The 15,491-nt window shown below is 55.5% G+C and overlaps 1 protein-coding gene across 1 annotated transcript; it reads right to left on the minus strand.

The window, feature by feature from the left end:
• Positions 1–1,133: 1,133 nt before the first annotated feature.
• On the minus strand, positions 1,134–14,987 carry TRIM8 (tripartite motif containing 8). The gene is made up of 6 exons (XM_064269374.1): positions 13,505–14,987; positions 4,306–4,401; positions 3,731–3,964; positions 2,865–2,896; positions 2,617–2,732; positions 1,134–2,268 (listed from the first exon to the last, which is right to left on the minus strand). The coding sequence occupies exons 1-6, from the start codon at positions 14,072–14,074 to the stop codon at positions 1,661–1,663; spliced, it is 1,656 nt and encodes a 551-aa protein (XP_064125444.1). The 5' UTR covers positions 14,075–14,987; the 3' UTR covers positions 1,134–1,660.
• Between the last annotated feature and the right edge of the window lie 504 nt (positions 14,988–15,491).

Consider the following 15,491-nt stretch of genomic DNA (forward strand, 5'->3'; position numbering starts at 1 on the left):
AACTCCTGAAGCAATCTTGAGACTTCCAGAAACTATGGCAAAGAGGGTGGGGGTGGGGTGTCTTTCACCTTGCTACCCAATTCCTCATCCCTCCCAGGGCCAAAGCACTGAAGCAGGCTGGGAAGTTTTCTCTGCAGCCCAACTAGAGTTCACTTTCCCTGCCCTCCTTTCCTCCATGTTCAGAGGAAAGGGCCAGAGCCCCAGGTCACCAAAATAAGCATGGAGCCAAGTGACCCTCTCCCCATGGGGGGCCAAGGCTAAGTTCCTAGGCCAGGGCTGTTCTGCCTCTCAGCCCATGGCCCTGCACAGTACCTGGCACTGAGTATGTGCTCAATAAATATTTGTGGACTAAAAGAGGCAAATTTTGTAAGACTCACAAAAAGGTGTTTCTCCTTTGTCTGTCCTAAGAACACATTGGCAGAACCTCAAAGAGATGCCAAGGCCTCTGCAGCATGGGGCTGGGCCTGGGAGTCCTCAGCAAATATTTGTCAAATGCACCCAACGCCAAGAGTAGATGTAGTTCATGCCTGACACACTGACATGCACAGGCCTAGAACTGGCTAGACCCAGGAGGGCAGAATCAAGGCAACGAGGCTAAGGGCTTCTGTCCCTGGGGGACCCCTACCCACCCCAAGGCCTGAAGCCCTCAAATCTGGGGCCAGGGGTAAGAGGCAAAGCAGGGAGTGGGACTGCGCCACCATGTTTATTAGAAGGTTGGATTTCGGTGTGTGCTCTAGACAGATTACAGAATAAATACCTGCGCCTTGAGAACAGGAAGTCTACGATTCATACAAAGTGCTTGCTATAGGAAGTTGCTGCGTCAAAATCCAGGCAAGGACCCAACTTGGGGCAGCCCTTCCTCCCCCACTTCTGTTGACCTCAACAAGGGCTGTGCTATTGTTTTTTATTATTTTATTTCTCTTTATTATTATTAATATTATTATTATTTGCTTTTGCTGTGGTCACTATCACTGGCAAAGTTCCTTTTCCCCTTTCCTGGACATGGGGTTCCTGTCTTTAAAAGATTCCACTCTGAGGCTGAAGATACCAAAAGCTGCTTGAGACGTGGCCTTTGAACTCAGTTTGGGAGGATCGTGAGGAGAAGGAAGCAGGAGAAACCATTCTTGGTTTAAAAAAAAAAAAAAAAAAGGCTTCACAATCTACAGGTCATTCCTCACTCAATCAGTGATCAAACCGCCCAAAGAAAAACAAAGGGAGAAACAGGCCAGTGGGCACTGGTCTTTCCTCCCAGGGCAGGGTGAGGGGTTGAACTCCCCCCACTACAATGCATTAGGGGAAGCTGAGGCTCCTTCCAGCCAAAGGGGTTTGAAGGAGAACGAGTGGGAAAAAAAAGAGAGACAGAGAGAGAGCTCAGCGTCTTGAGGCAGACGCCTTCCCAACTCCAGGGCCACCTGCGGCCCCAGCCCAGGCCAGCTCCCACTGTCACCTCCGCGTCCAGAAGATTCATAATAATAATAATAAAAAAAAAAATCAAAAACAAAACCCCAAACAAAACAAAACCCGAAAGGAAAAGACTTGGAGGAATGGAGGGAAGAAGAGAGGAAGGGAGGAGGGTAGGTCTCTGGATGCATAATTCCCAAGCCACAGGGGGCTGGGGGGAAGATTCCAGATTCCCCAGTGCCCTGCCACCCGCGTGGCGTTAGCTCGTCACGTAGTGTTTGGTGGACGGCTGCCCATACACCCTGTAGAAATCCTGGTGGCCGGGCTGCTGGGAAGCGTCAAGCCAGTCTCTGACCGCCAGGCCGGGAATGGACTGGGGAACCGAGGGTGTAGGTGGAAGCGGGTGTGAATACTCCTGCGACGGCACTGTCCAGGGGAAGTGGCCAGAGCGAGGGTAGGGCTGGTGGCTGCCATGGTTGGCCACGGAAGAACAGTAACAGTTGTCCACAGAACAGACGAGAATCTTGCGGCCACCATACTGGGGGAGCATGGGCTGCTGGGCAGCAGAGCCATTGGGATACTGTGACGGGGGGAACACAGGACTTGAGTGTACTGGTTGGGCGCCACCTGGCAGGGCCACCAAGTGCTGTGTGGAGCTGCACGGCCCCAGGGGCTGCCCAGACTGGCCCTCGCCGCTGGCTGTGCTTGCCGCCCCATACTGGCCGCCCACAGGACCCGATGACGTCTCCAAGAAACTGGTCTCAGGGAAGGCCGTTGAGTGCTTGCGCTTTTCTGCCCCAGAGCTGCTCATGCCGCAAGGGTACAGGGGGACGCTCTGTAAGAAGGGCACCGGTGTACTGAATGGGCCTGTGGAGAGTTTGGAACAACGGTTACCAAAGCTCTTACCCATAACCAATCCAGGCCTCCTCCACCCTGGGGACCTTTCACATCTGTAGACCAAGCGCATTACATCACGCATCATCTCAGCCAACACTCACTACTCCAATAGCAAGGAGGTAGATAGTATCATTATTCTCATTTTACAGCTGAAGAAACTGAGGCTCAGTTTGCCCAAGGTTCCACAGTAAGAAGCGGCAAAGCCAGCAAACGAAGAAAGGTCTATCTAACTAAGCCACACTACCTCTCGGAAGAAAGGTTCCAACTCTGACCCCTTCCCAAAGGGCTCTCCCCTTTCTGTCAAGGCCCCACCCTCACCTTCTAGCATCTTCCGTAGCTGCTTCTCCTTCTTGGCCACCTCATTCAGGAAGAGCTTGGAGTTCAGGTGGCCGATCTTAGGGGGAGAAAGGCTGCTGCCTGTGCAGGTCTGGGTCCTGGGGGCAGTGGACGGGGCATCTGCCGTGAGGAGGTATCACCGTGAGCCCGCCCTACCTCCCCCCATGGGCCTGGCCCTCCCTGCCCCCCACCCCAGATGTTCCCCTGAGGGACAAGGGCCATCTGCTCACCTGTCCATTAGAATTTTCACAGACTTGGTATTCTAGGGGGAGAGAACAGGGTCAGTCAGTGGAAAAGGCAGCATAGTGGGGAGGGGAAAAAGGAAGCTGCCCTCATCTTCCCTCTCCCAAGCAGAGCTGACCCTCTGATTCTGACCAGAGTGTGTCGAGGGGCTCATCAATTTTAGAAGGTAAGAGAACAATTAACATTTACTGAGTGCTTCCAACGTGACAAACACTGTCGCAAGTGCTTTCCACACATCCCTCATTTCATCCACACAACTGCCCTAGGAGGTAGGTTCTGCAGGCCCTAAATCCTTTATCTGAAATCTCTGGGGCCAAATGTGTCTTGGAATTTGGAATTTTTTTGATTTTAGAAGGGAAATATGATGCTTGTACTATATATTACATATCACCCCCAGCAGGACCTGGGGGATAGCCCATAAAACAACACATTAACATTTCTGTAGCAAAATGCTTGAATATTTACATCAAGTGAGATAAATAAAGACAATAAATTGCCCAACACTCATTCAGGTCAGCTTTTGCTATTAAACGAGTAGCTAAAATTTTTTTCTTTTAGTCTTCTGCAATTTTTAAAATTTGGAATATGGATAAAGGATATAGTAGACCTGTATTATCAACTCCATCTTACAGGTGAGGGAACTAAGGCATAGAAAGCAGATATGACTTGCCCAAGGTCACAAAGCTAGAAAGAGGAGGGTAGGATTTGAATCAGTGAAGGCTGGCTCCAAAGCCAGGGCATGTCAGCACACTGGTGGGGAGGAAGCTGGCTGGAAGAACAGAAAACTGCATACTCCAACTTAGGAAAGGCAGCTTCCCTAGGTCCCAACAGCCCCGTCCCGGGGCCAGCCCACCTTCATGAAGCTGACATCCTCCGTCTTGTCGAAGAGCAGCTGCAGGGAGCCGAGTAGCTTCTTGGCTTCCTGCATGCGCTCACCAAGGTGCAGCGCCTGCGCCGCGTTCTCGCTGCAGAACTTGGCCTGGGCCTTGTCCAGGACCTCCACCGTCTGCCGCAGGTCCTCATCCAGCAGCTGGTGCAGCTTCTCATACTGCAGCCGCACCTCCTCTTTCAGCTGGCTCACCTTCTCCTGTAGGCACAGGGGCAGGAGTGGGCGGGCACGTGAGCACCAGGTACCTCTGGCTCCCACTGCTGCCATCTCACATTCTAGACAGTGGAATCTGGGACTCCAAGTCTCCAGGCTGCTCTGGGATCACCAAGGCAAGGACTGACCTGCCAGTTCCCCACTGGGTAGTAGCATAGGGCCCTGTGTCAGCCATCCCTGACACCAGTAGGGGTGACCCACATCAAATGACTGACTGAGGGATTCTGGCACAGAGCCGACTACATGAGAGATCCCAAGTAAGGAAGTAACCCAAAGCCCTGCACCCCAACTATCCCACCCCATGCCACGGGCTTGGGCTGCGCTACCTCCACCAGGCGCTTGTCTGACTCGAGTTTGTACAGCTGGTCCTCAATGTCCTGCTCTCGCTCCTCCAGCCGGTCCTGCTGCTTCATCAGCATCTTCTGCAGGGATAGTTGGGTAAGGGACATCAGAGGGGAGCTGTGGCTCTGCCCCTTCCCAAGGGTGGGTGAGTACCACCCTCTCCTCTAGAGAACAGACTAGTCTTATGGGTCCTTTGACCCAGCTGGCCTAAAATCTCTGCCACGCACCCTCTATATGGCACTGTCCAATTCCAGGGGCCTGCCAACAACTGGCTGGCTAGTCTTTGACCTCAGCCACCAAAAGCCTGGATTAGCTTAAACCATGAGCTGAGGGCAGGGTCAGGTCAGCCTCTATTTCAAGCACATTCCCTGTACTGACTTATCTCCATTTTATAGAAAAGGAAACTGAGGCCCAAATAGGTTAAGTACTTGGTCCAAAGTCACACAGCTAGTAAGTGGCAGCTGGGATACATACCCAGGTGATCTGACAGCAGGGTCTGTGCTCATCTAAGCCATGCTTCCTCTCTCTGGGGAGCCCTATCTCAGAGATGAGCACCGAAAGATGCAGAAAGTCAAACAACTGCCAAGGTTACAAGTTCCTCTGGCTCCCAGTCCAAAGCCCTCACCTCACACTAGCCCTACACTGGGGGCATCAAACCAGCCCTGTCTCTTGTCTTGGACTGGGGCTTCAAAACAGTCCTGCCCAATTCAGTCACGGCCAAAGAAGTGAAACCCAAATGGACTCAAATTTTTAAGATGTGGGTGAACCAGAACGATACCCGGAACAAGAAAAACTACAGGTCGAAGCCCTGCTAGAAACTTAATCTCCCTCTTAGGAAGCAAGTGCAGTGTGCACCTTGCATAGAAACCAAATCTCTTGACTGGCAGAGTTGAAAACAGAGGTGCCCTGCTCAAAGATGGTGGCCACTCATGTCACTCTCTACAGTCCTGGCAATAATTTAATCTCCCACATCAAGCTCCTGAAAGGGTTCACTACTCCTCTTCTGAGTCTCCTATTCCAAGGGCTTTGACCCGTGATCTTTCCCGTTCCGGTTACTGGTCCGCTTTACCCAAATTAAAAAAAAAAAAAATTGCATCTGCTCCAATTTCACTTCGTAGGTCCATGACTGAACTGGTTTGAACCGGTTCGAGGGCCTGTTTTAGATACTGAGAGCTAGGCCTCTGAAGTCCTTGCCAGCTCCATAGCCCATTAGTCAGACCCAGGCAGAAAGGAGATCCTGGCTCTCCTAGGATCTGAGCCAGTCTCCTGGATTTTGGGATGCAGCTTCTCATACTGCAGCCACACCTTCTCCTTCAGCTGGGTTTTGCTTGAATATTCATACCAAGTGAGAGAAGGCATTGGACTAAGCTGCTCTTCTCAGCTCTAATCTGCTGTTCCCACAACCCCTCTCCCTCCAGCCCTGTCCAGCCAGCAGCTCCATGCACCCTGTAACCCTCCTCACCAAACACACCTCTTCAAACAGGGTTTCACCCTTGCTCAAGAACCCTCAATGACTCCCTCCTTTCAAGTACTTTAGCCTGGCAATGAAGGCTCTCTTACAACCTGACTCTCCAGCCAGGTGGACTGGTATCCTGCTCCCAACACTCTGTGCTCATTTTAACTCCTGGACTCCGCTCATGTTTTTCTGCAGTTCACAGTGCCTCCTCCCTCTCCTTGTCTATTTTTCAAGGCCCAACTTAAGCCCTCACTCCTCTAGGAAGCCTTCTATGACCCCTGCCCTAAGTTTGTGCAGTTCCCTCCTTGTCCAGACATATTCATATTCTGCCCTACCTCTGTATAGCCACTAGCCACATATGCCTCTTTAAACTTAATTATAATAAGATAAATTGAACATCAGTTCTTCAGTTGCATCAGCCACATTTCAAGTGCTCCACAGCCAAATGAGTTAGTGGTTACTGTATTGGATACCATATGCAGGAACCATTCCCGTCATCGCAGAAAGTTCTATTGGACAGTCCTGCTTTGTAGTTTTCTGATTCTCTCCCCAACCATGGTCTATGTACTTGAAAACAGGGCTTCGCTGCTGATTTTCTCCACCTCCCTTTCAGCCAGGCCCCAGCACCCTACAGATGCAGAACACAGCTACTGAATAAACACATGGGTTTTGCAATGCAGCTTTCCCAGAGCCTGGCTTGCAGTAAATGTCCACTCAGAAAGGAGTGGTTCTCTTTTTTCCTTTGAGGGGCCTCAGAGTCACCCACAAGCTCAATCTGATCCCAGGACCTCTACTCCCAACCACACCCAGCTGGCTTCCCAAAGACAAGCTGTCACTAATCTCTTCCTCACTCCCTCCAACCCATTTTACATATGAAGAAACCAAGGCCAGCAAGACTGCAGCCAGCCCCTATTTTGTATTGGTGGTCACTTGGAAACAAAGACCTAGGACCCTGGGGACAGGAAAAGGTAGGAGGTAAGGCTCTCAGATTCTAAGCTGGTGAAGTCCAGGGCACCCTCTCCCAAACTTGGCCTTCCAATAGTCCAGGACAGGACCTCTAAGAACCAGACTCAGGAGGCCCTTGCCCTTCTAGCAGGCCCCCTACCTCCAGCGATGGGGGCACAGGGAGCAGGTACCAGCCAGAGGGTCAGAGCATGGAAATGGACACAACTTGGGTGGGGGGCTGGAATAGAGGTGGTTGTACCCAGAGTTGTGTGAAGAAGGAAGAAGGCACCCTACAGTATACATGCACATGACTACACACACACACACAGCCTGGGCTCTGGGGCCACCTCATCCACACTGGGGCACATAGCTGTGTATACATTTGCACCCAAGCTCCTGCACTGTGAGAACTGGCCTCCTGAAGGCCCAGACCATTGAGGGAGGCCTGCATAAAGGCAAGAAGGTCAGGAGCATCCCCTGCCCAGAACATCAGGCCTTTTTCCTCCCCTATAACACTGCACCCTCATATTCTCATTTGCTGCTACCCTGTCCCCACACTCTGGAGGACAAGGGTCCCCCGAAGCACCTCAGGCTCCAGGCTACTCCTGCCATCCCAGTGCCCAGAACACCTGAAAGTCCAGGCCCCCAGCTGCCCCTATCTGTACATGGTCTCCCTGCTCATCAGTGCCAGATGGAGGGGAGGGTACCCAGAGTGAGGCCAGGTGAGGGGTAGAAAAGAGGCAGCCCCAAGTTCCTAGAGGACAGGAATTGGGCTGTCCCACTGCCACCCTCCAGGCCAATCAGAGATCCCCTGCTGAGGCCCTGGGAGAATCCCAGGGAGCTCACGGTTGACCTCTCAGATAGAACCAAGAACCTGTCCAGTCCTGGGAGGTAGGGCCCAGCCCCTTCCCTCTTCCTCTTCTACATTTTTCTTGGAGACTCCCCTGGTGGCACTTGTACCCTGGGGCTCTGATGTGCCTTCCCTTGCCTGGCAAAGCAGAGGCCTTTACTCCCTGGTGGTGGTGGGTGGGTTTCATTTCCCCTCCCCCACCCCTCCCCCAGCTCAGAGGCTATCGGGTGCCTGCCTTTGTTGCAGGGGTGGGAGGACAGGGCAGGAAGGGGAGGGTTGGCAGCCAGAAAGGGGGGTCAGCCAGCCAGCCTATCCTTGCAGGGCTTGCACTGGGGGCAAGTGATACAGTTCCTGCCACAAACAATGCCTGGGGAAAGAGGGTGGCCCACTGCTACATCAGGCACTGGGAAAGTGGGGGAAGGAAGGAAATATTCACCTCCTGCAGTCCCATCATTACCCCTACCCCACTGGAAGGTGAGGAACAGAGGAAGCAAGGCCTGGATCCCTCCCCATTACCAGCAGCTTCCTTTCCACTCTAACCCCCACCTTACCTCCCCAGAGAATTGCTGACAGCCAGGATGCCCCACTTCCCATCTGGGAAAAACCCACAGCTGAGGTGGAATCAGACTCCTCTACAAGGGTAGTGGGGGAAGCCCCTTACTACATCTCAAGGTCTAGATAGCACTTGAGGTCTGAGACCCAGAGACCAGGCTTTCAGCGCTGGGCTGAGCGGGCAACCCCAGATTCCTTCTGTAGCCCCTAGGCTAGGCAGGACCTGCTCACCCCGCCCCTTAGGACTTAAGGACTTTCAAGTTCTGTTCCTGGGCCTAAGAGGGCAAAAGCATCCACTCCGTTCCCCTCCCTCCAGGGCCCCAGGGTATCCTGCTCCTCAGACCCATTGCCCCTCCTTCAAGCTCAGCCTCAAGCTGCTCTCTCTGGCCCTCCTCCCAGCCTGGACAGGAGGTAGTTGTAGAGCCCTACACTCCTGCCACACATCCTCTGGAGCCTGACTGGCCAGGCCCAGCTGGCGTTTTTGATGCCAGGCTGGACTGGCAGACGGGTGAGGCTGTGAGGACTCTGGGCTGTATAAAAGTTAATAAATAATAATAATAAAGCCCTTAAGTGAACCCTGAAAAGAAGCAAAGTCAGCAGGGAACAGGGTCCCTGGGGCTGGGGCAGAGAGGCAGCTTCTAGGTTTTCAGACAAGGCCAGGGCTGGCTCCAGGAACCCTGTAGTGGGGGGGCGGGGGGGACAAGAAGGCGGGGCTGGTTGCCAGAGCACCTCTTCCTGCTCAGGTGCCTGTCCAAGTGACTCTCATGCCATTCCAGACCTGGCTGCACCCCCTGCATTCAGAACTGCCCCATGCTAACCTCTTCCCCCACCTAAGCTCTTATTTCAGGAGTAGGTTTGCCTTCTCTCCTTGGGGTCCACAGCACACTGACCTCTCAGAAAGGCTGCCTGCCCTAGACCCCTCTTCCCATGCTTCGGCCCCTGCCTTGGGCTAGGGAAACCATAGACCGAGAGAGAGAGGGGCTATAGGGTGGGAGCAAAGGCAAGAAGAGGCAGCACCTCAGAGGCAAGCCTAGGCGGACCCAGAAGGGGTTTCTCAGCTGCAGAGCTAAATTAGCTTTTGCCATGCAGAGAGCAGCGCTCTGGGGCAGCAGAACAAAGAGGCGAGAAAGACCCCCTTTGTCTGGGTTTGAATGCCAGGCCAGCAGGGAAGGAAGGCTTTCCCAGGGCCAGGGATGAGCTTGGCCAGGGCGCCTGCTCAGCCCAGGGCAGGGGCCCAAGCCGGCTTCACCCTCTTCTTATGCCCACCCAGACTACCCCCGGCACAAGATCACAGGACCCCTCCCAGCTCCTACCTTCAATACCCTCCCCAGGCAACAAGCTCACCCTAAGGTAAATCTCATCTTCCTCTCCCCTCCCCAGCATCCCCCACCAGGTGAGAAGGTTGCATGCTGCTGGCACAGACTCACAACCACCAACCAACCATTGCTGAGAGTAGAGACTCACACAGTATTACCGTCATGCTGACAACTGTCATGTCATGCATGCACACTCAACTTTAATGTGAAGGGACCCAGTAAGCATTGCATGCAGACACCCTCTTCTGACACATGCATGCACACATATGCGCACACACACACACACCTGCAGAGAGACATGTATGCACAGCCTCCCAGAGCTGCAGGAGGAAGAATAATCAATAGGGCATGCATGACAGATGCCTTGGCTGTGTCAGCAGGATCCTAGGGTAGAGGTGGGGGGCTGGGCCTCTGCCTGAGGCTACTCTTGGGGCCCAGGGAGGAAGGCCAAGTGAGAGCCACCTTCTACATAGACTCAGGATGGTTAAGGAAAGGGCGGCTACATGACCTTCCATCTTACACATACACACACATGGCCTTCTCACCTCAGCTCCCAACCCCACCTAAGACCTCAGGAGTATGGTCTGCTGGGAGAGGGGCAAGAAGTGGGCCCTGTACTGCCTGAACCAGGCTCCTCCCACCTATACAGCCTACCCAGAGACAGACACCTGGGGACAGAGACCCAACATTCCCTCCAGGCTCCCAGTGCAACCTCTCCAGCCAGGACCAGTATAAACTGGGCACCCTTACCCCATGCAGCTGCAAACTCCAAACTGGCCCCAGCAGTGGGACACCCTCCCCAGGGAGCACCTCTTCTCATGTCTGAATCTCTGAGAATGCAAGGAACAGGGTCCGGGCAACATTTCCAGAGAGATCTTGATCTGGGGCCTGAGAGATGACACAGACATGCAACTATGACTGCACAAGCTCAAACAGATACACTTAAAGACACACACCCTGCACAGCCCCTCATACAGATAACTATGCCTTTTTTCAAGTCATCTTTCCATGTTGAAGAAGGTCATGAGATAAAGGGTGTTCCCGGCTCCTACCTGGGGGCTGGGAGGAGGTTTGACTATCCAAGGACTGACAAGCCTGAGCCCACCTGGATGTCCTAGCCTTGGGTCCTTAGCTTCCCACAGCCCCAAGGGAGAACACATTTACAGGTCAAGATTGGTCTCTGGGGCCCATCCAGTGGGCATCAGGGGCTCAACCTCCTGCTCACTCCCTCTCAGGGCAACACTGGCTTCCCAAGGGCAGAATGGGGCAGCACTGATCTAAGCTGCTGGTCCCTATGCAGAGGCATTGTGTGTGTGAGCATGAGAATGGGGCGGGGTGGGGGGGTGTTAATCAGAGTTTCCTATTTCTAGCAAATAGGGCATTTCAGCAGCTTTCCCACCCCTAGAAGGCAGAAGAGGAAGAACAAGAAACAGAGGTATCCTAAGGCAGCCAGCTCTCCCTGCTTCTCTCCTATACCCTGGAGAATTCTGTTGCCCTCACCCACACACCAGCAGAGGCCCTTTAATACAGACTTGCTCCTACAAGGGAAAAGGGACCAAGGAAAAGGCCCCTCCCCCAGTCTGGCCTGGAGATGGTGGAGAAAGGAGAGGTTCATCCATTCAGTTCCCCATTGCCCAATCCTGGCCCCCCAGGAAGGGTGGGGCCTCTCTTCTTCCACATTGAATAAGTCAAATTCACACTTGAGTGACACTGAGCTATTGAAGGGTTTCCAACCCCAGTGCCCTGGGGCACCAGAAAGAATTCCAAGGGCCTGAAGTGGGGGAGCCTGGAGAAGGATAACATTCAGGCTGCCCTGCACAGATGCTGAATACACAGAATTGCACATCTGGCCATGACACAACCCACTCCTCCTGAGCCTGCCCACACCAGGCACAGGAACACACACGCTGAGCTGCTAACAAAGTTCAGCTCCTGCTTCCATCTGGTTCCTTCCAAGAACCAGAGAATCCAAGGGCCTGCTGGTGGGAACTCCAGAGTATACTCTGTACCAACTTGCCCCCCACCACTCCCACACCCCAACTATACAGACTGGAGACAGGTGCATTTGCAGGTAAAACAGCCAGCCCCAAAGACACAAACAGGAACCCACCCAGATAGCCTCCTACTACCAAATCAGGTGCAATTATGTCTCCCTGCACCTCACTTAAAGACACACCCCACCATTCAGACACAGCTAAAACCACAACCGTGGGGTTGGTGCGGGTACACATCGACGCACCACCCCAGGCTGTTGCTCCCTCCTGTCCCTTTCAGCCGCATCCCCTTCTTTCCCCTCCCCTCCTTTTCCGCTGCCAATCCCAGGACAGAGCACTGGACTGCCCGCCTTTCTCCTGTCTCTGCTTTTTTCCCAGCCTCCTCCCCCAGCCCTTCCATCTTTATTAATAGCAGCAGCTTCCCAATCCTGGGGAAAGTCAGTGCTCTGCCTGCCCTGAGTGGGGGGTGGAGGGCAAGCAGGGGCTCATCCACTTCCCCTGGGCCTCTGCCTTTCCCAACCCCAGTTTGGGGGGGGAGTGGCTCTTCTCTCCACACCCCCCCGCCCCACCACTTCCTTTAAGAAACCAGAGGCCTGCCCTGGCACAAAAACCCAGAGCTAACCCATCCAATTGAAAACTAATTATACAGCAAATTTTATTTGTTATCCCCGCCCTCAGCCTGTGGCGGCCCTCCTGCCTTTTGTTGGTTGTATGTATATGTTTTTTAATTGCTAAACGGTGACTCATTCTGACTGGTTCCCCTCCACAGGAAACAGCCCCCATCTACAACCGGCCTGTGCTCAAAGCTTCCTCAAACCCAACCTCCCCACTGGCCTCTAGCCTCCAGGGTCCCTCATCCATAAACACTCTCAGTCTTCCCAAAGGCCAACCATGTCACCATGATATCACACCCAGGTCCCAAGCGGGGGCTTCTGAGATGGCTCAGACAGTGCCAGGCCAACCCCTTCCTTCTGGTATGACTCAATCCTGAAGGCCAGGAGACCAGGGAGGGAACTAGGAAGCACCCCCCGCCCCCACTGAAAAGGACGGAAGTATTGCCTCAGTCCACCTCCAAAGCCAGGCCCCAGGGCCTGAGGGGGAAGGAGGTTTTGACATTGGCTGCTGCTGCAGGGTGTATATGGTGGGAGGGGATGCGGTTCCGTAATCACCCAGTCTGCAGCCCAGGGGAGCCAGCTGCCTGAAACCAGATTTCAAGGCGGCTCAACCTTAAACCCACAGGATTCTTTTTCCGTCTTCCACTTCCCCTCCCTAAGTGTGGGAGGGCTTCGATCAAGGGCTGGGTTGGGCTGGGAGAGAAGGGCTCAGGGTGATGGAAGACACATACTTGAAGGTTTGTTCATGCAGACGTGTGCAACACACAGGCATAGAAAGGGCAGGGTTTCTTACCCAGAGAGTGGACTATCGGGAATAAACCAAATGGCTGAGATGCTGTCCAGGACTGCGCTGGCTGGCCAGGCCTTATCCGAATAGATACCCTAAGTTCTACCTTTCCTCTGGAAGCCCGCTGCCTACCCACCGCTCCCCCGCCCCCCAATGTGTTTCCAATAGAGCTTGAAACTAACATGGCTGCTTTTGTTTACTTCCTCATTGGTATGCCAGCATCATGGATCATGTCAGCCACAGCAGCGGCACCAGGATACTCATTACATAAACAGCAGCTGGAGAAGCAGGACCAGGGTCACTGCCTTGGTGACTTCCTGTAGGGCCTACAGAAACAACGCTGGGGGAGGTAGCTGTGTGCAAAATAGAAAAGCAACGTCCAAACTCTACCCCTGACAGCCCCAGGCCCCAATTCTATAAATGCCTCACAAGATGGACCTATGAGTACAGGTGTGGCAATGTGTCAAGTAGTGCTGGGGGGCTCTTCTTCCCAGGACTTGCTCCCAAACTTTCAAAGTAGGTAAGCTTGGAAGGAGCCCTCTGGTCTGATGTCACAACAGCCTGTCCTGATGGACACAGGTCCCCCGGCAAGAGAGAGAGAGAGAGAGAGTGTGCGTGTGCGCGCGCGTACGTGCGCGCGCGTGCGGTGTGTGCGCGCAGGGTACTTGCCCGGATCTCATTTCTCCGAATCTCCACGTCGCACACCGAGTGTCCCTGATGCGCGCCGCTGTAATAGCAGCAGTACTGGCACAAGGCCACCTGCTCGGCCTCGCAGTGGTAGAGGCGGTAGGCGTTGTGCTGCGGGCAACTCCAGGCCCGCACGTCGTCCGCCTCCACCAGGAGGTGCCCGCGGGCGGTGGAGGGCTGCTGCAGGTGCGTCTGCACGTGGGACTGGCAGCAGGGCGCCTCGCAGCGCAGGCAGACCTTCTGCGCTGGCAGCGGGGGGCCGCGGCGGCAGAACACGCAGTGCAGCGCCGCTGGCGGCTTCTCCACGTGCAGCGCGTTGAACTTCTCCACGATGTTGGTGAGCTTCAGGTTCTTCTCCAGGCCCGGCTTCTGGTTATAGGCCTGGTTGCACTCCGGGCAGCGCACCAGGCCGCTGTCCTTGGCCCACGCCTCGCCAATGCAGCCCCGGCAGAAGTTGTGTTTGCACGGCAGCTGCACGGGCTCCACGAAGACGTGCAGGCAGATGGGGCAGATGAGCTCCTCCTCGAAGCAGTTCTTCCAATTCTCCGCCATGGTGACTGCGGGCAGGGGGCCCGAGCAGGCCTCCCCAACTCCCCAACCCTGGGGGTCCGTCCGGTGCAGTTGTAGGTCCACGGAGCCCCGAGCTCCGGCCCCAGCCGGCCCCGACAGTCGCTCAGTCACCAGCGCCTTCCGTGCATCCGCCTCCCAGAGGAGGGAGCCTCGGTCCTCACGCCGCGCGCGCAGCCTGCTGCGTCTTTTCGTCCTCCCGAGCGCCTAGCGGGAGGCGGCGGGCTGCGCCAGGGCCGGAGCACCAGCCCTGGTGGGGAGCGCCGGAGTCCAAATTCCATATAAGAGGCCGCCTCCCCGTCGGCGCGGCTATGGCAGCGGCGGCCCGCGGCCTGTACTTGGGCTCGCGGCTGACATTGGGGCGCGCCCCACGGTGGACAGAACCCCGGAGCCGCACACTTCCTCTTAGCGACGGCGGCGGCGGCGATGGTGGCTCCCTCCCGGCTCGCCGGAGCCGCGCCTCCCTCTCCTTCTCCGGGGTCGGAGAGGCCGGGCAAGCGAGGGCGGCCGCTTCGAGAGTGGCTAGATCAGGACTCGGCGGGCGAGGCGAGCTGGCGGCCCCCGGACCGTGGCGCGGATGCCCCCCAGCTGGCCGGCCGGCCGCGGGTGTGGGGCGCAGGCCGTCCGACTCCGGGGCGCTGCGTGCGCGCAGGGGCAGTCATTCAGATGAAATTCCAGTCCCCGGCCAAAGACACCAGCCCGCCTCTGCCTTCCTCCTCCCTTCACAAATAGAAACGGAAGGGGGAGGGAGAGAAGTGGAAAAAAAAACCGAAAGGGAGGGAGGGAGCAACCCCGGCGGTGCTCGGGACTGACCCCCTCGTCGCCACTTCTGCGCTCCCCCGAGGCCCGGCGCCGCGCGCCCCCGCTGCGTACAGACCCAGCTCCCCGTCCCCGCGCTGGGCGGGCGCCTCGGCTCTGCGAGGAAAACAAGGATTGATCAAACTAGAAAGGAATTTTTCTCAACTGCTAATGAACAGGAGGCTCTGCCCCGGCCCTCCCCTCCCCCGCCTGCCCTCCCCCTCTGCCGCCCGGCCCCCTCCCCCCCCCACTTTCTTTTCTTCTCGGCCTCTGCTCCGGCCTTGGAGGCTCGGGCTGCGGGCCCGGCCAGCCCGCGGCGGCAGGGCCGGGCCGGCGGGGCCGGGCTGCCTCCCTCAGCGCCCAGCCATCTTGGGCTCCAGGCGGTGCCGGCCGGGGTCCGGGTGCGCTCGCTCGAGGGTCCAGCAGCGTTTTTGTTTTGCTTTTTTTTTTGGTGGTTTTTTTTTTTTTTTTAGGGGAGGGCTGGCGGCCTCCGGCAAATTAGGAGCGAGAGAAGGGAGAAAAAGCCAAGTCCTGATTTCTCTCCACCTCTGCTCCACCCACCCCGGTCCTTTCCAAAAAATTTTAAAAAAAGATTAGAATTGAA

Source organism: Loxodonta africana, chromosome 16 (assembly GCF_030014295.1).
Source record: "Loxodonta africana isolate mLoxAfr1 chromosome 16, mLoxAfr1.hap2, whole genome shotgun sequence".
NCBI lineage: Eukaryota > Metazoa > Chordata > Mammalia > Proboscidea > Elephantidae > Loxodonta > Loxodonta africana.